The sequence below is a fragment of the Plectropomus leopardus genome, chromosome 12, assembly GCF_026936395.1.
Source record: "Plectropomus leopardus strain MGB_pleo_1.0 chromosome 12, ASM2693639v1, whole genome shotgun sequence".
Classification (NCBI taxonomy): domain Eukaryota; kingdom Metazoa; phylum Chordata; class Actinopteri; order Perciformes; family Serranidae; genus Plectropomus; species Plectropomus leopardus.
Window position 1 is genome coordinate 27,176,496 of NC_142187.1, and position 25,398 is coordinate 27,201,893.

A 25,398-nucleotide genomic window follows, 5' to 3' on the forward strand; every position below is an offset into this window, starting at 1 on the left:
GAGGACTGCTAAAAAAGGGTTCATGACAACATTGCATACGACAAAGGAAAGATGAATAATATTTTTAAATTGTGCTTCTCAATCTCTTCTCCCAGTTACTCTTCATTTTTCCATTGAACAGATGTCTGTCCAGATAAACCGTCCATTTTGAAGCTGCAGAGCCATGTTTCCTTCCCCCCGGTTCTATTTTCCAGGGCCAGATAACTCAGTTGCTCCCACAGCAGCATGCAGCACAGATAATAAAACTCCAATATGACGTCGCAGACCACTGGCCCGGCGTACAGACCCGTTTGACACACAATAAGTACATCACCACAGATGTCTCTGCCACATCAGCTGCTGAAGGTCAGCTTGAGACGGCGCAGTGCAGAGATGTCAGCTGGAGGAACCCGTTGCACTTGTTAGGGGGCAGCGTTAAAAGGTTTAAAGGTTAGAAGAGATGTTAGTAACTGCAAGATCGCATTGTGAATTAATTTCAGTCTTCCTAGAAACCGTCATTAAACTGATTCTGGTGCTGGTATAAAAGTATAAAGACATCATCGTCAAGTTCATTGATAAAGGATGATGTCAGTTATTTTTGCATAAAGCAAAACCAATTTATGTATCTGTGTAGCTTCACCAGGGAAACTGCTGCTGTGCCGCATCGCAGTGCTGGATATAATTCCTCCCACACATCTTGCACAACTCTTCCATTCTGCTTTTTATTTCAATGAGACCGCTAATAAAAGTGAGTCACAGCAGATGGATAGGCAGCGCTCTGGTCAGCCGGGCCATCTGTTATTGTTCTAACAGGCGGCCGGTCGTCTTAGCAGAGAGCTGATCCAGGACCTGTAACGTATGCTGATGTGCTGATGCGGCATATGGTGATTTCCACGCTTCCAGCGCTTGTCACAAACACATAGAGTACACATGTGAAAATAAACCAAATCTGAAGCAGAGAAAAAGCTGGCTGATGATGGAGACACACTCAATCTCTTACGCATTCCTGTATGCTCCAGAACACCCCCCCCACACACACACACACACACACACACACACACGCCTACACATGTGGTGCACAATACATGGATGCATGCACACAGTCTACTCACCAAGGGCAGCAGAAAGATTGCAGTCAGCAGGTAGCCTCTCATGTCTCCTGTGTGTATCCAAAAGGCTCCACAATATGTGTGTGTGTTTATCGGGGTGTGTGCGTTCACAGGGATGCACTGAAATTGCTCCCCTCAGCGTCACCACACTTCAGCATCAAGGGCTCTGAAATACAACACACAGGGAAAAAAAAGGATTGGTAAGAGAACAAACAACAACAACAACGTAACAAGAGTGTTGTCACCGTGTCACAATGTGTGACTCTGTTATTTTATTCTATTAGTGAGAGCCAGAATACAAAAAGCAAAATGCAGATATACTATGATGTGATTTAGTATAATATTATGTTAATATTTTGAAATTCTTAACTCGTGGTTGATATGTGTGGTGTGATGTGGTGTTTCGGAAACTTCTGTATTGAATATCTTTTGTTGTGAATAGTGGTTAAAATGTTTCAGCTTTTGAGATGCTAGTTGCAAAGTGGTGTTTTTATCCTCAATTGTCATATCAAAAATGTCCTTAAAAATAGCCCCAATGTTACTTTCTATAACATTTATACTACATATAGTATTTTTGTCAGATTTTCCATTAATTTTATGCCATTCTTCTTATTTTCTGTGAATACATTTGCAAGTTTATTACAGTATATATCTACTCTTATTCCATTTCCATTATTTTCATTTTATATTCTTTCCAATTTGATTTTACTTGGGATTAAACTTTTCTTTCTTGCCATTGACCAAGCTGCACCCTCCTAGGCTGAATGGTTTTGGTCTCTATAAATAAGGGTTAGGGTTGTAGCCAACTGCCACCAAGAAGTTTTCATGTACACAGGCTTGTATCTTCACTTTTCTCCTCAAAAAATCTGATATTTTTGGACACACTTATTAATCTTTTTTTACTGTCGCTTTTAGGAGAGTTTTATGTCTACAAGGAAAATAAATGAAACTTTAACTTCTGGAACCACAGATGCCAAAAATTATTTAGTCTGTGAATCAAGACAATTGGTGGATGTTTGAACTTGTAAATTTATATTTTTATTTATTTATATTTATATTACCTTTGAAATTTACTACATGTTAAACTGGTGAAAGAAAAGCCAGAAAAATAAGTGGATAAATTGATTAGTGAACTGACAGAATAATTAATCAGCAAGTATTTTAATGTTCTAATAGTCGTTAAAGTATTGTAATAATTTACTGATTTCTATTTTCTTATGTGAAGTGAGTATCTTCGGATTTTGGGTTGTTACCTGTTATTCTGGAAATAGTGCTGAGCATTTTCCCCCTATTTTCTGATTTTATATGGGTAAGACTTTAAAATACACGCACGCATGCACACACACACACACACACACACACACACACACACACACACACACACACACACACATTCAATTTCCAACCCCCCTTCTTTCTTCCTGAAAACACAATGATTCACCACCAATACAAAACACACTGGCCAGCACCAGCACAGAAGACACATAACACTCACACACACACACACACACACACACACACACACACACACACACACACAACACATATAAACTAGCTTAGCTAATTCATGCACACACACAGACGAATTCCTCTCTGTGTCCCTTCCCTCTAGTACCAAATCCAATTACCTCTAAAGCATCACTCGGATGCTTTATCAAGTAATAGGACAGGCCGTGCTCAGAGGAAAAACCCGCAGATATAGACGAGGGATAACATGTGTCAAGTAGGGCAGGAATCAAACTGTTGTGATGCACATTTAAACATAAAACACACAAGGAAGACAGAGAAATCTACCTTCTAGACATGGTATCAATTAGCTCCATTTCTCTCAATCGCTTTAACCCAAAATGTCACAGCAGTCATGTTGCTGGAGGCAAAAAACAGTCCTTGGGATCCAGAACAAATCCATATGGCTTTGGTTTTGAGGAAGCACTGGTGCAGGAAACAGCAGAAGGGGCTAAACATCAAAACTATCCTGAGGGCAGGAAGGCAAGAGAGTCTTTGCTTTGCTCTTTACTCAGAACTGGATATATGAGCAGAAAGTGATGAGAATTTAGGGAACATTTAAATGGTCCAGAAAATCAAATATCCAATGTATTTGAATCAATACCTTCATATTAATATTGCAGCTATGTTGTGAGAATCTGAAATAACTCAGTATGTCTCAGCAGAAAACTAAACCTCAGCATCATATGCAGTAAAAACAGGTGTCCCACAGGGATCAAGTTTAGCCCCTATCTAATTTTATAATTTTTTTGTAAGCTAAAAAGATCATTGAATAAACCCAGACGAGACACATATGTACGCAGATGACACAGTCATTTATACAGTGGCACCCTCTGTGAATCAAGCCATAAAGCTCTTGCAGGTTTCATTGTTCAAACTAAAACTGATCCTAAATTTAAAAAACAAAAAGACTAAAAATATGACTCTCTCACTCTAAGACAGCTGATCCTATTATTTTAATACTAGAAGGGACTAGGGGTACAGCATAGTATTAGGATATTTTTGTGTGGAAATATCAAATCATTACACGAACCCTACATTGTTTTTTTTATTATTAATCTTATAAATTATGAATATTACAATGCAAATGAAACTCTCAGTAGCCTACTAAAATATTGAAATAAATTGCATTTTCAGTCCACTAGATACATTTTGCTGAATAATTTTTCCTTTTGAGACATAATTTTGCAACTGAAAAAAGGTAATAAATCGCAAATCACAATATATTTTACCACAATAATCAGCATATCACAACATGTTTAAAATTGCAATAATATTGCATCGTTACTGAAGTGTCCTGATAATATTGTATTTTAGGGCCTCTGGTGATTCCAGCTCCTAGAAGGTACATGTATTGACAACACTTCCTCACCCCAAGTCGTCACATATCGCTGCTTTGTCATTGTTCTTATGCATCTACATATTAAGCTCTAGGTAACCTTCTGCATCTGCTGCTAACATTCTGGGATGCTGCTACTGAAGTTGGAATATCAACAAATCACATGCTTACGATTAGCCAACAAGGGCATGAATGTTAGGTTTAACCTGAGCCAGCGGTGTCTAATGCGGATACAACACGGTTCGTTGATCCACATTTTTAACTAACGCTGGCTGTTTGTGTGTCATGCTGCTGTGGTAAGTGCTGACCGACTGTCCAGCAGAGCATCATAACACTGTGAATGGTTCTGTCTGGTGGTGTTCTCAGCTGATGCCGTCCAGTGGCGTATCATACAGTTGTGAAAGGTGATTTTTGGTGTCGGCATCTTATGCCAAAATCACTGGGAAAGCAGCAGTATTTGATGACTTCAGAATGAGAACGGGCTGGTATTAAAAGAGTCACTTTCTACAAATATCTCAGAATGGGAAGTTGTCTTATAATGTGCAGCGTGAACAACTGTTTAATGAAAACTTTGACCAAAACAGTTTTTTTTGTTTCGTTTAGATTATGTTTTTCATTGGAGGCCAGAAAGAGAATTGCACTGTAGACTATGGTGATGTAATTTACATGCATGAAGTCTCATCCCTATTTAAAAAACTTTTTTTTTTTCCTAAATTGGCATCAGAGCAGAAAAATGCACATTACTATTCATTGCCAAAGCATGGTTAGGTAAACTACCTATCTATTTCTCCAGCATTTTATACTTTCATACCGTCAACTATTGCACTTTTTCTTCAAAAAGCATTCTTTTAAATTTCCTCAGGGTGCGCACAGAGCTTAGTAAAACTGCCTTCTCCTTCTATGGTGGGCATGAAATGAGCTTCAAAATGTTATTTATTTTATCCAGTAGTACTTAAATAAAAGACACATGGATATAAACGTTTTCATGGGGATTTCCAATCATAAATATTGGCTGAACTTGCCACAGAACTTGACCAAAAAACTAGTGAGGAACACCCAAGAGAACAGATTCTAACCCTTGATGGGAAGATTAGGAACCACATTGACTAAAATTAGCACAGGGATCACTGGGTTGTGTAACTGAGTGTAAATGAATTACACTGCTTGCAGATACAGAAAAAAAAACCCCAAACAAAACAAGAAGCTCTCCTTAATGATTCATCTCCGCTGTAGAGGGAATTTTAAAGATCTGTCCTAACGCATCAGCTTCCTTCCCCTGTGTTGAATTCCTCTGAACATTGTGCTGCATTAATAATTCATCTTCATTTTAAAACGATCCCAGTAAGACAGGAGAACGCCTCCAATTAACCCAAATGCAAGCCTGTTAATGCCTGTAAAAGGGGGATTGCATGTCTGTCAGTGTGCAGTCACGCAGCCATGAAAATCATCAGTTCTTGGCAGCTTTGATAATACGTTCAGTTGATGTTTCTGTGCCATAAAGGCCATACTTTAGGCTGCATTACAGGATTAACAGTTTATCTATAGAGTCATTGATTTAAATTACTGCTTCCAAAATGTCACAAACGCTTTGTGGAAGAAAAATGCAACAGTCTGAATTACAATCAATGAGTGACAAATGATTTCCCCCTTGGTGGTGCACAATCAATACACTAATTTTGCCCAGCCTTTCCCCCCTTAACGTTAAATTCATCAGTGCATGTGGATGACCTTCGCTTTGCACATGGAAAACATCAGCAAGAAAAGCGTCTACCTACAGAACACTCAGACGAAATTCACCCCCAGCTCTTGTCATTTAAGAGAGAAATCTGCTTTTAAAAAAACAAGAAAAAAAAAACACATATATCCTTGGGTTCAGTGAAAGCCTTCCTAATTGCTCCTCCGCAGCGAAAGCCAGAGATGTGAGTAAAAGCTCGCAGCGTACAAAACAAGTCAAAGAGAACTTACCGATGCGTAATTTTCACAGGCGGGAATATCTGCACATGAAGCCATCGATATACACGGATCCCCACCGCTATGATTTTCTTTTTGGAGAACACCTTGCTTTACTCCCGAAACGGTCGTCCGGAAAACGACAGGTGCCTTTGCTGCTGTTGCTGCTGCTGCTGCAGGACGCACTCACCGCGTTGGCTGCTGCTGCTGCGGCACCACGACGATGTGGAGGAGGAGGAAGAGGAGGAGGAGGAGTAGGAGGAGGAGGGGGAAGTCAGCTCCTTCGGGATTCGCACCTCGTCAGACACAGGGACAACAAAGTGAGACAACAGTTCAGTCTACAAATGCCGCTGGAGGGGGAGACATGTTTTTAAAAAATAATTCTGGACACTGGGGTGTTTTACTGAAAGGGAATAAAACGTGTCTTCATGCGTGGGACTTTGTTATAGACAAGAAACTATTCATAAAATTCTGACATTTGCGCCTGGGCCGCTCAGACGCGTCAGAAGGCACAAGGTCCGGTTCCCTGCTGGGTGCAATTTGTGATGCACTGAGTCGACCCCTTGATGTGTATGACTCACATTTAGTCAAAAGTTTAACATCTGAATTCCCACCTGTGTTCCGCAGTAATCCAAAATACCGGTTAGTCAAGCTGTAATGTGACATTTTATTCCAAAAAGCAGCCATGTTCCCATAAAAGTGATTTGTAGCGTCATGTGTTGCCGCTGGCAATCTTGTTTACTTTCAGCACCACGGACAGAGACCAAACAACAGCCCCAGGGCCTGATGGACTCAAAGCAAAAGTCCATTACAACATTTTATCTGAAAATAAACAACAATCTGAACACTGAGAGCTGCTTTAATTCAATCTCAACAGGACTGATCAAAAGTCTCTGTATAAAGTGGCTGTTATTTTTTTGTTGGTAAGTCAATCAAATGGCTACAAAGAGACACAAAATGACCACAAAAGACACTAAAAATATGAAAAACGATCTCAAAGAGAAACAACAAAACAGGCACGCTGGTACTAAAACCAATGCAAAATGGCCACAGAGGCCAAATGACGCGATGAGATACGAAGCAACTACAAAGAGACGAGAACTAACTATAAGGAGACATAAAACAAGCACATAAAGACCCAAAACAACCACAAGGAGATTCAAAACAAGCACAAAGATACACAAAATGCTCACAAAGAGATACCAAATTATCACAAAATTACCAGAGAGACATAAAACGACCACAATGAGAGGCCAAACAATCACAAAGTCATGCAAAAACAACTACAGAGATGCAAAATGATCATAGACAACAACCACCAGAAGATGCAAAGCGGCCACAAAAAGACATAAAGAAACACAAAGCAAAAGAGACACAAATTACCACAGAGACACAAAAAGACCACAAGGAGACATAAAACAACCATAAGGAGATGCAAACAGCCAGAGAAAGATAAAAAACAACAACAAAGAAACAGCAACTAAAAAGAGATGCAAAACAACTACAAAGGGACAAAAAGTCCACCAAAAGACACAAAACAACCATAAGAAGATGCAAAATGGCCTCAAAGAGACACAAAACAAAGAGACACAAAACAAAAGCGACAGAAAAATTCATACAAAAACACAAAACAAGCCCAAAGACATGCAGCACACAAACACAAGGAAACATAAACCAACCACAAGGAGATGCAAAAGGCCTCAAAGAGACAAAAATGACAAAGAAACAGCCATTAAAAGACAAAAAGATAGAGACACAAAGCAAAAGAGAACAATACCACAGAGGAAAAAAACAACCACAACGAGACACAGCAAGTGACCACAAGGAGACCACAAGTAGATGCAAAAGGCCTCAAAGAAACAAAAATAACAAAGAAACAGCAACAACAAATAGATGTAAAATGACAACAAAGGGACAAAAAACACCCACAAAAGATGCATAACAGCCGCAAAGAGACACAAAAAAAGAGACACAAAACAAAAGAAACACAAAATTACAACAGAGACACAAAACAACCATAAGGAAATGCATGGCCAAAAAGAGAAAAATGACAAAGAAACCTGCTAAAAACTAAAAAGCTCTGCAAACATGATCACAGAGATGTTTGTAGACATTTTCTATCTGCTCCGCTACAGGGTTGGGGGGGCCTCTCACATGTCTGTGTCCAGGGGCCAGTTGCCTCACAATCTGGCCATGGCTGTAGGCTATGTGGAGTCCCAAACAGAAGCTATTTAATGAAATTCCTTCATATTTAGATTTGCATCTTTGCAGATGATGTGGTTCTGTTGGCTTCATCATGCATGCACTGGGGTGGTTAGCAGGTGAGTGTTAAGCAGTCAGGATGAGAGTCAGCACCTCCAAGTCTGAGGCCATGGTTCTCTGCTGGAAATGGTGGATGGCTCGCTCTGGGTTGGGAGAGTTACTGCTCCAAACAAAGGAGTTCAAGTATCTTGTTCACGAGTGAGGGCAGAATGATGTGTCATGATGTGGGTGCTGAGCCAGATTTTTTGCGGGGGAAAAGGAGCTAAGCTGGAAGGCAAAGCTTTTGATTTAATGCTCCATCTAGGTCCCAACGCTCACAAATGGTCGTGAGCTTTGGGTGGTGACTGAAAGCTCGTCACTGGCATGGACCAAGGCTTTAAATATAAGTCTTTACACATTTTTTATTCATTTTTTAACCCCCCTTCTTTGAAACTGTGCCTCGGTCTGGCCCCCTCATTCAGTCTCTAAACCCGCCCCTGGATCTAGGCGAGACAATTTCCAGTGGCAGCAATATGCAGGATAGTGTTCTGAGAGCTGCGGTGATTGATCACCCAGCTGGGTTCTCTTGATGGGTTGGCCATAAATCAATGAGGCATAAAAAGTATTAAACCCTGCCACGATGTGGATATTCCCGTAGAACAAAACAGAAAACAGGAAATGCTTTGATCACTGACTTGAAGACAGTCACCCTATCAAAATAAATTAAATGTTGGAAGTAAAAAAAGGACACAATAATCCATGGAAACGCCTGATTGGATGGAGGGTAGTGACGCATGTCTCCTGCTGTTCCCAGAACATTTTAACACTGTTACTGGCCTCAAGGACATCCATGGAAATGCTCCCATTGAGAGAAATTCAAAAATTCTCTGCTACTGCAGTCAGCAATCTGCAGGCTATTTTTGTGGCATAATAGCAGGTAAGACAATGATTTGAAGCTTGTTTCCATGGAAAACACTCAGCTGCATCTTCCAGCCTGAACTTTAGACGAAGCAGTGAGGCAAAAGCAGTCTGACGCTGCCGTGATAATTACAACTGTGTGTGAGCAGAATGGAAACAGAGAAAGCCAAAAAAAATTAAAAATGCTTTTTGTCTGAATTTTGATTTTTTTCTGGAATATATTCATAGACAGTATCCTCATTGTGTTCACAGCACAGAATAATTGATTCAAGGGTTCAGGCATTAACTCAAGGACACGGTGACATTGATGGTTGACATCATAATTGAAATGTCTGTCAGTGTCAAAGGTCAAACCAGCAACCTTCTGGCTATTAAACGGCCTCACCACGCTGAGAACAGAACACTGGAGATGGTTATTTCCTATATTCAAATGAAAACTTCAAATAAAAACTTGCCTGGGATACATCAGGTAGAGGAGCATCCTTTGAATTATATGTATTTTTGTATTGCATAGACTAATTACCTGGATAACATGTTTGTTTTTGTTTTTTCATTCAATGTACTTTTGGCAGTTCATTTTTTATTTACATTTGTGGACTTATTTTGCCACAACAAGTATTTAGATTAGGTTTGGGATAATTTCTTTTTTTTAGCAAAATGTATGTAGGCTACAGCAAATTTCTAGAAAGCTTTATACCTCAAGATTAAATGATTAAAAGGTGTCATTTTTGGTTTCACCTGAGCCTTCACTCTTTCTATGTCTTTAGAGAGTAATCATGCTCTTTACGCAAAGATCATTTGGAAGCAAAGAAAGGCCCTAAAGATTTGAATCTTATGAGCAAATCAATACTCAGTTGTGAAGTGTTACTACCGACTTGAAAGTAAGGAACAAAACAACACCAACAAATAAAACAGAGTAGCATTCGTTTACAAAAAGACAAATAAATAAAATCAAAAGACGAACAAACAAAAAGAGCCACTTACATGTATCGATCCAGCCCACACCTTCACACAGGTGATCAGTTATCTGTCATTAGAAAGTCAGTGAGCTGCACCTGGAACACATAGAGCGCACGCACGCTTGCACACACACAAGCATGCATGCACATGCAGACACACACACACACACACACACGCATGCATGCACGCTCGCACACACACACACACACACACACACACACACCGTAAATAACGATGAAAATAGATTTTTTGTTGCCAAAAAGTTTGTTTTGTTGTTTTTTTGGTTTATTGACAAAAGTCAGTCTCTTGTCGGTGTTTATGCTCCATCGGCCGCCACTCGATAAGGTTCTCCACAGGACACATCTCCCTCTCTCTGTCTGTCTCTCTTCTGCCATCACGCAACAAACAGACCACTGGATTGCCATGGCGACTCGTCTTGGATAGAGCTTGACAGGAAAGCATCAATTGGTTGAGTGCAAAGCCCACCTACCCACCTCATCTCAAGAGGACTCTGTGGGGAACTAGACCTCGTCCTAACCCCCGTCCCCTCGTCATTCTCCTCCCACATATCTGTGTCCCACTGAGTGTCCCTCTTGTAGAGGATTAATCAATAAGCTATGCATATGAGAAAAAGGCAGGGCTCTGTCGACAGAAGATAAAAGAGAAGTTGAGTTTCATGGGACAATTTAAAACTCAAGAATTTTTTACATTTGTTTCATTTTCTCACCTTTTTAATCACTTAAATCAGCAATATAGTGTAAAGAATTCCCCGTCCACATATCAAGATGTATCTAACGGCCTCACAGACCACCACCATCTACAACACAGCCTCCATTAAAATGTAAATTATTGCAACCTCCTCCACCGTCGCTTTGCTTGGTGTTTTGTCTCTAAATTGGATGTGTGATAGTAAATACTGACTGATGCTCTGGGCTCCTGTGGCCCAAAATTTTAACATAGAAATCCAACACAAAAAGGAGCATGACAATATTGTAGCTGTCCTCTCAGGTGTGCCTAAGGACTGTGCACATATTCTGAACAGTTATGGATAGAGATGAAACGGACCACTGCCACTGCAGATCGTGGGGGCAGTGAATAGTTGCGCGGTTCAAGCGAGATATGACTATAGGAGATGATGAAGACATTTTAAAAATGGCAGAATAGAAAAGAATTCTAACGTACAGAAAAGAATTATCTGTCAACGTCACAGTGTGTTTCATGGCCTCACAGACCACTGCCGTTTACAACACTGTGTCCATTAAAAGATTCATTATTAGTCCCTCTTCCACCAGCCCGTTCTCATTCCAAAATCGTCAAATACTGTTGCTTTTGCAGTACTTTTGGCATAAGATTCAAACGCCAAAAGCCAGCTTTTACATCTGCATGATATGCAGCTGGATTATATCGACTGAGAAAGCAGCTGGACAGAACCATTCACAGTGTTATTACACGGCACCTGCCGTGGGAGCATGATACACTGCTGGACAGCATCAGGGTGAAACGCTGCCGGTAATGACGTACTATAATGAGTACAAAGGTGCCTATAGGTCGGGTGGTTGGGAAGGGTAGTGGATGGGTCCAACAAACCCTGGAATTTCATGCAGGAGCGTGGTGTTTGCTTCCTGTTGTTGGTGGCCATATGCTTTTTTGCCTACACGTAACCATGTGCAGCATAATCCCACCATGTGCTTGTGTTGACATCATGGTAGCGGTATCCTGGAACATCAATAGCAGAATCAAAATGATACATAGTGCTTAATATGTAGACGCAGAAATTCACTGTAAAGCGTCAATATGTAACAACTTATGATGAAACCATGTTGCCACCGCCGCCTACTTTGTTTTTGTCTAAATCTTACACTCACACACTGCTGGCCACAGCTACCATACAAGGTACAACATGCTACTCAGCTTGAACACAGAGCAATTCAGGGTTCAGTATCTCTCCAAAAGGATAACTCAACATGTGGACCAGAGGAGACAGGAATCAAACCGTTGATAGTATGATTAGTGGAAGACCCGCTCTACCTCCTGAGCCATAGAGAGTGTTAACCAGTACGCAGATACACAATTTAAAACAATGCAGGATTTAAAATATCAAAAAACAGCTCTGCAAATGTTGTATGCTAACAGAAATGCATTTGATGTTTGGTGAGCGACTCTGAATGTAAACTTTCTGTCTTCATAAGAAAACCCCACTGGGCACCTTTTAGTTACAAAATGCTCCCGCTACTCTGTGTGGAGTTTTTTTTTCTTGAAGAAAAGGGCATGTCTTCAAGTAACATGAATTACCATAGTGACATTAGTCTCTGCAGTTTCCAAACACTTGGTTGCTGAGATGGTAAAATTCTTTCACACTAGTTTTCACATTGTGACACAAACAATTGGCCTAAAATATAGCAGTTACATGCTGCTGTGAGTTTAGATAAATATCATTTTTTTTCTAGTTAGCTGCCTTTATTTGTTGTCATTGGAATAGGTGTTTTTTAAATATTAAATGTCCTATGTGAAGCATTTTAACATTAACAACTCATTACCACCATTATTTTTGACAAACTAACAAAATTACCACAAACAAAGAGATCACTGCCAAGACGATTGGCAGCTTCAGCCGGCCTAGCCACTACATTTCGTGTTCTACAGGGTTAAGATTTCTCAGGAGGTCCGCTGGATCGCTTTATGGCACAAAAAAAAAAAAAAAAGAAAATAGAGGAGGAAGAGGAAGAAGGCTGCTGATCCTCGAGCATAGAAGGACGTAATGTTTTCTCACAATGGCAGATGGTGAGATGAGCAAAAATTCTCAGTTACGAGTTCTCGCCCTCTTTCTTGCTCTTAAAAACAAATGCATGTGGAGGAATGCCAGTCAGTTTGAGGGACACAACATAGCTTGTGGGAAATGTGTTGTTAATTTTATGAGGCAATAGCACCAAGCAACAAAATACCACCACTACGTAAGATGAATTGTCTCATTTGGTCACTTTTTTTTAATAATTGCCTAAACTGTTCAATAACTTTTCTTAAGCTAAACAGCACAATATATCTGTTCTTCTTGCAAATACACACATGCTAATGTCATTATTTCAGGACTCTTCAACTCCAAGTTATTAACTGTAATCTGAAAATAATATATTGAGGTTGATATGTAACACATAGAGACTTTCATGATGTTTAAAGGGTCTTTAAGAGGCACGCTCTGAAGTCTGTGTCGGCATGACAGTGTAGGGCCTGGACCTCCATTTTGTTCCTGACAAGTCCGCTCAAAAGCTTTTGATTGCCTTTAATGTGCGGCTGGCAGTGTGGATTGACTTCTCAGAGCATGCTGATATAATTGCAGGTTGTCAAAGAAAATAAGAAAAGCAGCTCAACGAAATGTTCTGTAATGGATGACACATGTCGTCACGAGGTCCTTTCACTGGTGTGGGAGAGGAGAACGGCAAATCATGCCTCAGAAGACTCAGTAGGGGAGATTTTAGTGTGTATGAGTGTGTGTTTATTGTATTTATTGATAGTTACCGTGTTCAGGCATTTCCACTGTTGCAATCTAAGCAGCAGTAGTAATAAAGGCAGATGAAGGAGAACAAATGCCATTTTTAGGCCTAAATATGCACAGCACTACTACACAGGACAAAGCTATCTCTTCTTTTTAAAAATACTGTATACTGAGATGTTACAAAAGGCAGGTTTCCATCAACCCTCACATTGGGAAAACAGAAATTGGGAATATAATATATGCCTAATGGAAACATGTCAATTAAAAAAAAACCCATTTATTGCAAAAATTTTTTTACTCTTGCATTAGGTGGTATTTCATTTAACATCCAAATGGGTTCACAGATGTCTCAATATTTAGTAATAAAAGATTGGTCCTGAACCAAAAGACTGTTGATTAACTGTTGTTGTCAACTGGCAAAAATGAATGCATGCATGTACATAGTTATCCTTGCTGGTACAAGGAGCAAAAAAAAAAAAAAGAGCTTATATCAAAATTATATTTATAAAATCTAACTTTTTGTTTGTTTATTTGCTTGTGTTGTGTCTGATTGCATGTGTTTTCTGAATTTACAATACACTGATCTGTCAGGGCGATCACATATTTAAGTTCATGAAAGACAGTCATGCCTCTGTAAGTTTTCATTTTGAAAACTTTCGTGATGAGCTTTTGAATTTCACCACATTGTTTTTTGTGAGACATCTGTTGTATGCAAACTCTTTGTTTTCTCAAGTTGATTAAAAACATGGATCATGCCAAAATATGTGAGGATCAACATGAGGGATTAATTGGCTCAAGGTTCTGCTTCCCTTCACTGCTAGCATTGTAAACAAAGAGATGAATGAGGTTATGGTTGATCGTTTCTCTGATATTCCACAAAATACTGATGTTGGAACACACACACACACACACACACACACACACACACACACACACACACACACACACACACACCTGTTTTATGTTGAAAAGTCACAAAAGGTTGAAAAAAGGTTTTGGTTGAAAACACTTGAGAGTGCTGAAGAGGGAGAAATCCTATTTTCAGCAACAAAAAGAGACAAACACAATAGCAGGACATTGATATGGAAATGCCTGTAACACCGAAAATCAGGAAAAAAAACAGGAAATGAAACCCTTTTAAGAACCTTAATTTCATATGCAGCGTGGATCTGTTTATTCCAAAACACTATGGCATTGGTGTCTTTGTTTTCACCACTATGACTCTTATTTCTTAGTCATCGCCTCACTAATGAAGTCAGGCAACAGCGTCACAAACTCCTCTAAATGGCGTTTACCAGATTGTATCTAAACTTAATGGTTTGTTTGAAACATTGTGCACGTCATGCACACATTAAAGTTGAGAGGGAGACAATTATGGGTAATTCTCACCATCCGTGAATAATTTGGCTAAATGCACATTTATTTAGATGACGTCGCTGTGAGTAAATCTGAAACTTTTCTTCTGCTGCAAAATCTGCGATAGTTTTTCCCCATCTTTTATCAGTTCTGCTTTATATTTTTGTCAAGGGTTTCTACACTACCGCTTGTCATTCTAAACATTTACTAACAACATCCTCAGACTACAGTCGAACAGGTCTATGCATGAACAAAGATCACTTTTCACTTGCTCTGCTGATTAATGGTTGCCATGTGAGACATAGTAATCACTGTCATTCTGCTTTAGACAACTAATTATAAGGCGAGTGAAAGCCAGCTGCGCAACCTCCGGGCTTTGTTCACCCAGCTGGAGCTTTCAATACGCTACAATGACCATTTGGCCTTTTTCTGATGACTGAAATCTCATGAATCACCCGAGGCTCCATCACAGAGTTGTTACTGAATGCTACTTGTTGGTGATCCAGCCCAGTCGCCAAAAGAAAATGTTGGCACTCTACATTTCTGCAAACCATGAATACATGTTTCATGCGAATCACATTAATGTTTCCAAAGTGACCTATATGAGCTGATAATATCATGAGGAGGTGAATGGGATGGTAGATGGTGATACCAAAGCAAAACTTGTTGTTTTTAGTGAGTCATCACAGTATTTTCAGTGGGGATAGTTATCATTCTTACAGAGCCATTGTTGCCTTTTCTGCCTGGATAGTGCCATGAAAAGCACCCCCCTCCCCTTTATTTCACAGAGCAATTGCTGCTTTTCTGCTTGGATACTGCCAAGAAAAGGGGGTGGTTTTTTTTAACTGCGCCATATCTGCATTTTCTGCCTGGATAATGCTGCAAAAAGTGATCTTTTTCAGGCCATTGCTAAGTTTTCTGCAGGGATAGTGCCTTAAAAAAGTGGTTGTTATTTACAGAGCCATTGCTGCGCTGTCTGCTAGAATAGTGCCAAGAAAAGGACTTGTTTTTTTTTGTTTTTGTTTTTACCAGGCCAGCACTGCGTTTCCAATTGGAATTGTGCCACCAACACTGTATTTTAAGCCAAAACTTTTTCTAACCATAGCTAAGTGGTTTTTATGCCTAAACATAACCACGTTACTATCATTTCAGCATTTCTAGAGTTATGTAAATGAGCTGACTTTGTCATCTGGAGGTGAAGGGGATCGTTTTACCACCATCACGGTGTTTCCTGCTGAGATAGTGCCATGAGAAGCGTTTTTTGTTTCCTTCTTCCTTTTAAATAGAGCCATTGATACATTTTCGACCAGGATAATGATCTTTTTCTATTTCTAACCATCCGGTTTCTGTGCCTAAAGAGAACCACGCATTATCCAGCTCTAATCATGTATTAATCATTCAGGTCATTATTTAGTAGCTTTGCACATTTTTTTGTAGACTGTATTGTAAAGTATTGGTAGAATTTGAGATAATGATTTTAAGTAATGTATATTGTGTCGCATCCAAAATGTTTCTCGTCTTTGCTAAAAAGTAGAAATGTTTGAGAATAAAAGTACAAAGCCGTTTTAAATAGCACACTTCTGTCAGTCACGCACAGTATGGATGCAGCTCCCACTGCATTAAAAAAAAAGGAACAAAACGTCCCTGTTGTCATGGAGACCAAAAGAGTCTGAAGTGCTTTACATATACAGTATTTGTTGGTTATGTGCAGAGTTAAGACGGCAGTCTTTTCCTTTTAGATCTGACAGAAAAAGAGAGATGTAGAAAGACTGTAAGCAAAAACAGACATTAAAACTGAGTTTTCTCTTTTTCTTACACTTGCACCAACCAGAGGACATTAAGTTTTAGCAGGATAAAATCCACATTACCAGAAAAAAGAAACAAAAATAACACAATGTTCACAAACAAGACAAATAGTTTGCAGTTTTACAATAATCACTGACCATTAATATCTGCTGCTGGGGGATTTTAAAGGTACAATAGAAGCAATAGTTTTTCCAAATCTCACAGCCTATTATTAGTGCTCTTCCTGTAGATAACACAGGAGGGAATAAAAGTACTGAGGTGAAGTGAGCTACAGACTGTAGCAAAAGAAACGAGCCATAGATCAATTCTGTGGTCTTTTACCGCAGTTATAGGTCATCCTGCTGCAACCAACAGAAAAATTACCAAGCTGATTTATTCAAACAGAGGTTAGTACTAATAAGTGATGATGTCACTGTCAACAGTGAGCTTGGGGAAACAAGAAAATTATGTCACTTTTTAAAGATAACTTCCTATATATCTCATGCTCCCTCACTCATGAGCAAGACCCCTACTTGAACTTTGGGCAGTAACTCTCTTCAAACCTTGAGGTTGAGCCAAACCAGAATGTTTTTCTCTAAACCTAATCATTTGCTTCCATTGCCTGAACCTAACTATATGCTTGTGTTCCAAAAGGAAATAAACGTAAGAAGGAGGTGATTTACAAATATTACAAGTATGTTTTGAAAAAGAGTCTATACATTTCCTGTGAATTGTAAGTATATTTTGAAAAAGACACAATGCATCTAACAGCAGAAATTAACACATCGTCCCTAAACATCAACAACAGATATAGGAGGGTACCTAGCGCATCATATGTAGACAAGCATCGATTTTTGACAAATTGCGATGACAATGTATGTTTTGTGATGGCTCATAATTCCAACGGCCCAAATATCCGAAGAAACTCTCATTGGACCAAATGTTTTGTGGTTTCTTCCACACATCCCTTTGGACAAAAATAACATCATATAATCTGGTATCAGGGAAATCAGGCCGCTGTGAACCTTGTAAACACTTTAATCAAATTGTTATATTTATTTGTTTAATTCGGTGATTGAGGTCGTTGCTTTAATCAAGCTATTACTCAATCTTGTAATTGGGCTGAATGTTTAATGCATGAAAAATGAAGCAGATATTATGTTCTGGATCTGCTTGGTAAAAACTCTAAACATTTCTGTATCAACCACAAGTATGGATAATTTTTCAATTTATCTGTAGTCAGAAGGTAAAAAGTTGCTTGAAAAATCAGTCTTGTGTTTATTTTCCACATACAAAGAAGACAATAGTTACATAATTTCCCATTGTGGCGGATGTAAAAGGATCTAAGCTCTTCTTGTTTGATATCAGCCTGCGTGTGTAGAGATTGATAAGCGTATTTATTTCATAAAGAGATGTACCACAAAAAAGCCATCAAACTATTAAATGCCACACGTGAGCAGTTCCTTCCTACACACACAGATGTTTGGTTTAGATTGAAAAAAGAAAAGACATGCCGTGCATCTCGAAAGCTTAGTGATGCGAACAAGCATGATATGTTGGCAGGCTGAGATGGGCACTGAGTCTGGTGAGTTGAGAGACAGAAAATAAGTTGAAAATAATACAAAAGGATTTTGGTTTATTCTGCATGTGAAATTATGTATGAGGAATATAAAGTGAGGCATAATGTGCAATTTAATGTGCAAAAAATAAAATTAGAGTTACTTGGATTAGGAGCATACCTAAGGCCTAGTCCACACTCACTGAAAACAAACCTTATGAAAAATCCTTTCAGGGTGAATGTTCGCAGAAACTTTGTTTTCAGTGTTGACATTTAACGGACAAAACAGTTTTGTGCACTGTTTGTGAACTGTTTGTGCACTGTCATCTTTGCTATGAGACATCAAAAATTAGGTGACATTTTGTAAAATGGCAAAAATAGTGCTGGTTCTAACCTTGCTACTAGATTTTTTTTCTTTTACATGTTTACACATACAATACATGCACAGTTTCTTAGAAACAGAGGTGTCAGAATGTGTTACGGTGGTCACTGCTCAAAATATCATCATACAACAGTTTGTATATCTTTCAAAACTGCACAAACAACGGTTCATGTGAAATTTAACGAATTGGTCAAAAATTGCTTTTTCCCATTATGGACTTAATGACTTAAAGTCACATGGGTTAGGTTTAGGTAAGTAAAGTAATGTAGGTAAGGTTTTGGAAAAGAAACATGGTGGTGACAAATCCCTTAAAATAACTCACATCAGTCATTTTACACTAGAAAATACAAACTGCTCATTTTTATGCTACGAGTTAAGTGTCCACTCCCCCCATGGCTGGGTGCTACAGGACAATCACAAATAAACACAAAAAAATAACTTCTGCACACTATTTAATTCTATGCAAGCTTCAGCATGGCCCTTCCATGCGCACCAGGCAAACAGACTGAGAGCACACTTCAGCGTTTATATTGACAGACATACAAGTAATTAGCCCCAATGCAAAACACCTGTGTATCCCTAATGCTGGATCACTCAAGAATATGAATAGTCTTAATGGCATGAATGGACAACAAAAAGATAAGGAGAAAGGATACAAATGTATGAGGTGAACACAGAGGAAATGCTTATTTAAAATGTATATTTAAAACGTACGTCCTCAGCTGACTTTCATGATGTATCACAGGCACAATTTCTACGTCAAACTGTGAAAACAGACTGTATGTCTTAAAATGGCTCACAGCTCACAAAACTCTTAATATCAACACCATCCTAATGATATCATAACATTTCTGAATTCTCAAAATTAAGCACACATTTTGTTACTTTTAATCATGACAAGATTTGAACCTCAGTTTATCAAAGTACTTTACCATTTACATTTGTACCTAGTTCTGCTGTTTCCTGTTTTTTATTCATTCCTCTCTTTTAACATGATCTCATCCCTTTTCATCATATTTTGACACTTGAATCAGGGACAGCCTTTTGAATTCTATCTTGACGCTGAGGTGTATTATGCTCAGTTTCTTAAGGTTCTTATTTTGGTTAGGCAAGGAGACCTCGAGGTCAAAGGTCTCGGGATGGTTAGGCCTGGGAGCCAAGTGTGCAGAATACTGGCGCCAGGCTAAAAGTAACATGGAATGAGGCTCCTTTCAAAAAAGGACATATTTGTGGGGTCTTGTGATTGATCACAGCAGGTGAGGAGTTGCTTTACTGACAAATGTATTGATGCCTGTACCTATATAAGATACTTGCATGAGCTGTAAGATAGAGAGATTCACATTGATCTTGAATCCTCTCCCAGGCAGACCATGGTGCCTGGTGGATGCTGAACTTTGTTGTAATAAATTGATTCTTATGCAACCAAGTCGGTGTCAGAGGAGGTTTCTTCATCATCTACGCATCATTGCTACTTAAGAAACAACGACAACGCATAACACCTTTTCCTAACATACAGCTAGTGAGCAAACAATTTTATTTATGAACAGAGGAGTGTCAGGGTAAGTCTAAACGCCAATACAAAACAGATGCAGCATTTCAAAAGAGTTTACTCTGGCCTCTCATTTGTTCCCAGTTTACTTCACAGGTATTGTCACAGCATACATGTACTTCATTAAATCTTAAACTTCAGCATAATGAACCCATGCCGTGCTCACACTGTGATGCTTCTATTTCAGTAACAGGCAGGGCGCTTGGGAACACGTCAGGTCACAACATCTTATTGCACTGAATTCAGCTACGTTCATGTAAAATAAAATGTATGTGAATATATATGATATTCCTCAATTTGCAGTAAAAGTAGGTCTTTTTTTGCTAATGTTGATATAGCTACAGGATATATACTTGAGTTAGGTAGGTAACCTATTACACAAAACTTGCAAAAACAACATAGATACACAAGAGAGACTATAAAATAAGAATAAGACAAAAACACATAGCAGTGAAACTACAGTCTAGTCCTAGGGCTACTGCTGAGATCCAATACTACAGTAGATATACTTATGGTGATGCAAGTTCAGGTGGTTGACAGTGCAGGTATTGTGATTTAAAGTAATTAAATAAAACTGCAGGAGTAGCGCAAGGCTCGTAAGTACTATACTATGGATAATATAGAGTGCCAAGTGAATATAAATATATAGAGAGGGTGCAGAAACAGTCTGAAATAAGGAACCCTGGAAAATATAAAACATATATATATATATATATATATATATATATATATATATATATATATATATATATATATATATATATATAAAAGCAACCAGAAGTAATATATATTGTAAGTACAAATGAAAATTGGAGGTAAATATCAAATATCAAATATAAAATACAAATTGTGCTAAGGTTAACATAACAAGACTAGCAGCATAAGACAGAGTGCAGGTGAGCATTTAGTTTAATTTGTTTCAATGTGCCGTACTCTTTCAAGGAAAAAAAAGAAAAGAAAAAGGCAACGTCTCTTAAAGTATTCTACTATCAAATAAGGTTAAGAGGATTTCCTAAATGCGGTTTGTTTTCAATAATTAATTAGTTAATTTCTGTCCACCTCTGTTTTTTAACACAAGGACAAACATCAAAAGGATATTTCCCATTGCTGTTCTGGAACTTAACAGTATAAATATTTAGTGTTGTGGCCCAATCTTTTGTAGATGTGCCAATATTTAGGAGTAAACACTGTGAATGTGGGCTTTGTGCAGCACTGCAGCTTTTCTGTGTGTGTGGGTTTGGGGGGGTAAAGATATCACTTTGAAGAGGACTTGTTAAACAAACGCTGGCATTGCTAACATCCGTCAGTTCGACAAAGAGATATAGAGGTTTATCCTTGAATATGAGATAATACAAATAATTAACATGGAGTTCTAGCATTTAGTTTGTAATAACTATTTAAAACTTGTATTCAACTGCAGTTAATTTTTATTCATATCCTATTTTTACCCCTCTACATGTAACTGTTGAATACTAATACTGAATAAATCTTTTTCACTGGAGATAATTTTGTTTTCTTTTGATTTCATACTAAAAGTTTGTTTGTTTGTTTGTGCTCCAATTTTTTATAGGTTTAAGTCAAAGACTTACAGGTCCATGTGGAGTATTTAGGGGAATATTTTGGCAGAAATTAAAAAAAAAATCAGCTAAAATATGTATGTTTTATTTAGTGTATAATCACCTGAAAAGAAGAATCGTGATGTTGGTTTGTTTTACCTTAGAATGAGATTATCATATCTACATATGGAGCGAGTCCTCTCCTGCAAAGGCCGACATGTTGTTTCTACAGTAGCCCAGAATGTACAAAACAAAACATTGTCTCTAGATAGAGTCATTCATGTCTGGTAGTAGTTCCCTCTGGTACAAAAGCATCAGAAAAAAACCCCCAAAAAACCTTTTTTTGTTTTGTTTGTTTAAATCGTAAAACTGCTTTTTTTTTCTTTTTTTTTTTTTAGCAGTTTTAATCAACTGGTCAATTTGTTTTGGAAGAGAAGGAGAGTTTGTGGATACTTCAACTAAAAATCTTCTGAAAAAAAAGATAGATAGAAAGATAAATTCTTACCAAGAGAAGTATCAGCTGGTCACAGTCTGCAGTCCTCGCTGCCAGCTGCCACTAAATAACCCTACATTTTACACACTGGAAATTAAAGGCTTTTCATGCACTCCATAGATACATTTCCCTGCCTCCTATATTTTTCCCACGAAAATTGTGACACCTGTGGGCCTGTGTTGTGTGATCAAACTGCACACTTTAGAGTGGCCTTTCACTGTGACCATCCCAAGTCACACCTGTGCGGAAACGAAGCTGTTTAATCAGCACCTCAATATGCCACACCTGTCAGGTGGATGGATAATCTTAGAAAAGGAGAAGTGGTCACTAACACAGATATGTGTAACCAAACTTGAAAGACATGTATCTACCGTGTGCAAAAAAAAGTCTTGGATCTTTAATTTACACCTGTGGAAAAATGGGAGCAAAAACAAAAGTGTTGAGTTTAATTTTTTCTTGAGTGAGTGAACTAACTGTCATAGTATACAAGCTTTGCAGTTAGGGCTGCAGCTCTTTAACTTGACTGACGGTTTTCGGTTTTATCTTCAAAATAACACATCCTGTGGAAATCATTTCATCACCCTTCCAACTTACTTTAACCCGTTACAACCTGGACATCAGTTTTTTTGTGCTGTATTCTGATATCTTTCAGAAGCATTTAAAACTATGGATGCTGAGAAAATTTGGGGAAAACATATTGAGGAACTTGGCAAAAACGTCTGGAGAACTGAAAAAAAACCAAAAACCCTGCTACTGCTACTACTGCTACTACTACTGCTACTACTACTACTACTACTACTACTACTACTACTACTACTACTACTACTACTACTACTACTACTAAAAATAATAATAATAATAAAAGGTGAAAAATGCACTGATGAAAATGACTTGAAATAGCTGTTTACATTTAAAATCATGTCACACACACACACACACACACACACACACATATATATATATATATATATATATACATACAACTTTCTTCAAGTAAGTTTCCTGTCTGTTTTTTTTTTACTTTTTTTTTGTGCTCATTTTCAGGTAATTTCTTGCTAATTGTGGGGGTGAAGTTGCTCGTAGCCATCTTCCCATGTTTTTGTAAGAAATCCGGCCACTTTGCTCACGCTTCAGAGGACTAAAACATCTCAAATAAGTAAACTGACGGACATTGTGGATGTCTCACATCAGAAAACTTTGAATGAAAAAGGAACGCAACAACATCACCTTTATTTAAGGTGTAAAAAGGGACAAAATGTTTCCAACAGCACTCACAGAAACCACTCCCTGAATGAGGTCACACATTTTGCAGTAAATTTTATTGGCTGCAATTACCTCGGCCTAGAAACGATAATAACTGCAGCAGGTCTGTGACGTGAAAGGCAAAATCAATGGCTGTGCAGCACACTGTGGCAATCACAGCACATGTACATTTCTACCTCAGCCGTTCAATCATAACTCCTCATCATCTGATTGCCATGGCAACTTGGTGCTCTGTGTGTGTGTGTGTGTGTGTGTGTGTGTGTGTATGTGAGGGACAGAAAAAGGCCAGAAATATCTAAGGTGACTGGCCTTCGTCTTTTCAGTGAGATGTTAGATGACATGCCGTACATGAAGAAACTTGCAAAGCTCTCACACCTGTAAGGTTGGTACTAGAAGAAGAATACAGAGATGCTGGGGATGAACAGAATAGGAGACGAGAGACATAGGCTACAAAACTCATTGAAAACTGAGAGTTGTAAGATGAGCGGCAGATGGAGGACAGTCTGCGACTGACAGGTGGTTTCAGCTCCAGGGGACGTCCTTTTAGTCTTTTTGTGTCTCTTTGGGGTTGTTTTGCCCATTTTTATTTTGTGTTTCTTTGCAGTTTCTTTGCATCTCTGTTTGTCTTGTCTGTGTCTTTGTGGTCATTTTGAGTCTCTTTGGTTCATGTTAAATTGAGTGACATTTTTCAGCTGCCATGAAATTCAAGGCTGTATTTTGTGTTTTTTGCTGATTAGTAAATGTTGAGATGCTGACGCGCTAAATGATTAACACGGTAAACATCGCACCTGCTAAACATTACCATTTTGGGATTATCCTTGTCAAAAGTGGGGTCAATAATAAAATAGTTGACAAAGTTACCTGAAACCTGAAAGCTAATTTTATTCAGAGCTTGTTACTTTGAGAGCTGAGGTTCTGATCTGGAGCCACAGCGAGTCCTGTCCCAACCATCTGCTGTGCTCCGAGGGCCGGGCTGCTGTCAGCACATTGTGCCCCTTACTGCCCTCCTGTCCCTTACACACACACACACACACACACACACACACACACACACACACACACACACACACACACACACACACACACACACACACACACACACACACACACACACACACACACACACTCTTCCTCTCCTTTCCTCTTGTTGTCACTCCAGCTGGTGGTTTTCAGTGAACGCTGTCAGATGCTGAGCTCCCTGGTGCGGAGGCGAGAAGTGAGGAGAAGAGGACCAATGGATGAATAAAAGATCACAGGCTAGTAACAGTATCTGCTTATTCTGTTTTCCAATGAGAAAAATATTCTGACGCAGATGCACATGGAATGAAGTGTTTTAAGAAAGAGACAGTCATAGGATATAAGCAGTGCAGTTTAAAGACAAAATACTTCAAAGGATTCTTCAAATGTCCTTTGGGGCATGGGAGCGCAAAAACTGTAATGACTTTTTTTGTTGAATTTTGGCCTCTTTGGTGCTTATTGGTCATTGGTGGCCTCTGTAATGGCTTTTTCCTTGGATTGGATTTTCTGTTGATTAAATTTGACTTTCAAAACGGAAAGAGCTCTTTCCTCCTTTGGTTCAAATCCCCCCACTGAAAAAAAGACCATAGGCCTTATGTGTCATACTGCTCTTCACGCTAATCACTCAGTTCTTCTTTGTATTCCTAACAAACTGCTATTGGTGGGTGCTTAAAACTTGCAGCAAAGATCTCTCCAACAACAAATGCAGTCTAAGGATACGTTCATCCATGAGCAGAATTACCACAGGCGAATATTCACCTTCTGTTCACTCCATTAAATGTGAACGAATGGGCAAATAAAACATTCAAGTTGCAAAACAAATTTGCATCTCATTATCGTGTGGAGTTAAACTTCAGTTTTGACTAGTGAGTCACAGTCAACCAATACAAAAGTGACAAGCTATGTGTGAAGGAAGTCTTGATTGTTGTTTTGTTTAACCAGTCATA

General features: G+C 38.7%; 1 protein-coding gene across 4 annotated transcripts in view; it reads right to left on the bottom strand.

Moving 5' to 3' along the window:
- The window catches only part of LOC121951410 (pituitary adenylate cyclase-activating polypeptide type I receptor-like), a 39,716-nt gene extending 29,600 nt beyond the window's left edge, over positions 1-10,116 (bottom strand). The window contains exons 1-2 of one of the 4 annotated variants that reach the window (XM_042497722.2): positions 5,899-10,116; positions 1,092-1,254 (exon numbers count right to left, since the gene is read on the bottom strand). In XM_042497722.2, coding sequence (XP_042353656.1) covers positions 1,092-1,133 — 42 coding nt within the window. In that variant the 5' untranslated portion in view covers positions 1,134-1,254; positions 5,899-10,116. The remainder of the gene's footprint in view (positions 1-1,091; positions 1,255-5,898) is intronic. The other 3 variants (XM_042497724.2, XM_042497723.2, XM_042497725.2) reach the window with 3 other exon arrangements.
- Positions 10,117-25,398: the final 15,282 nt, after the last annotated feature.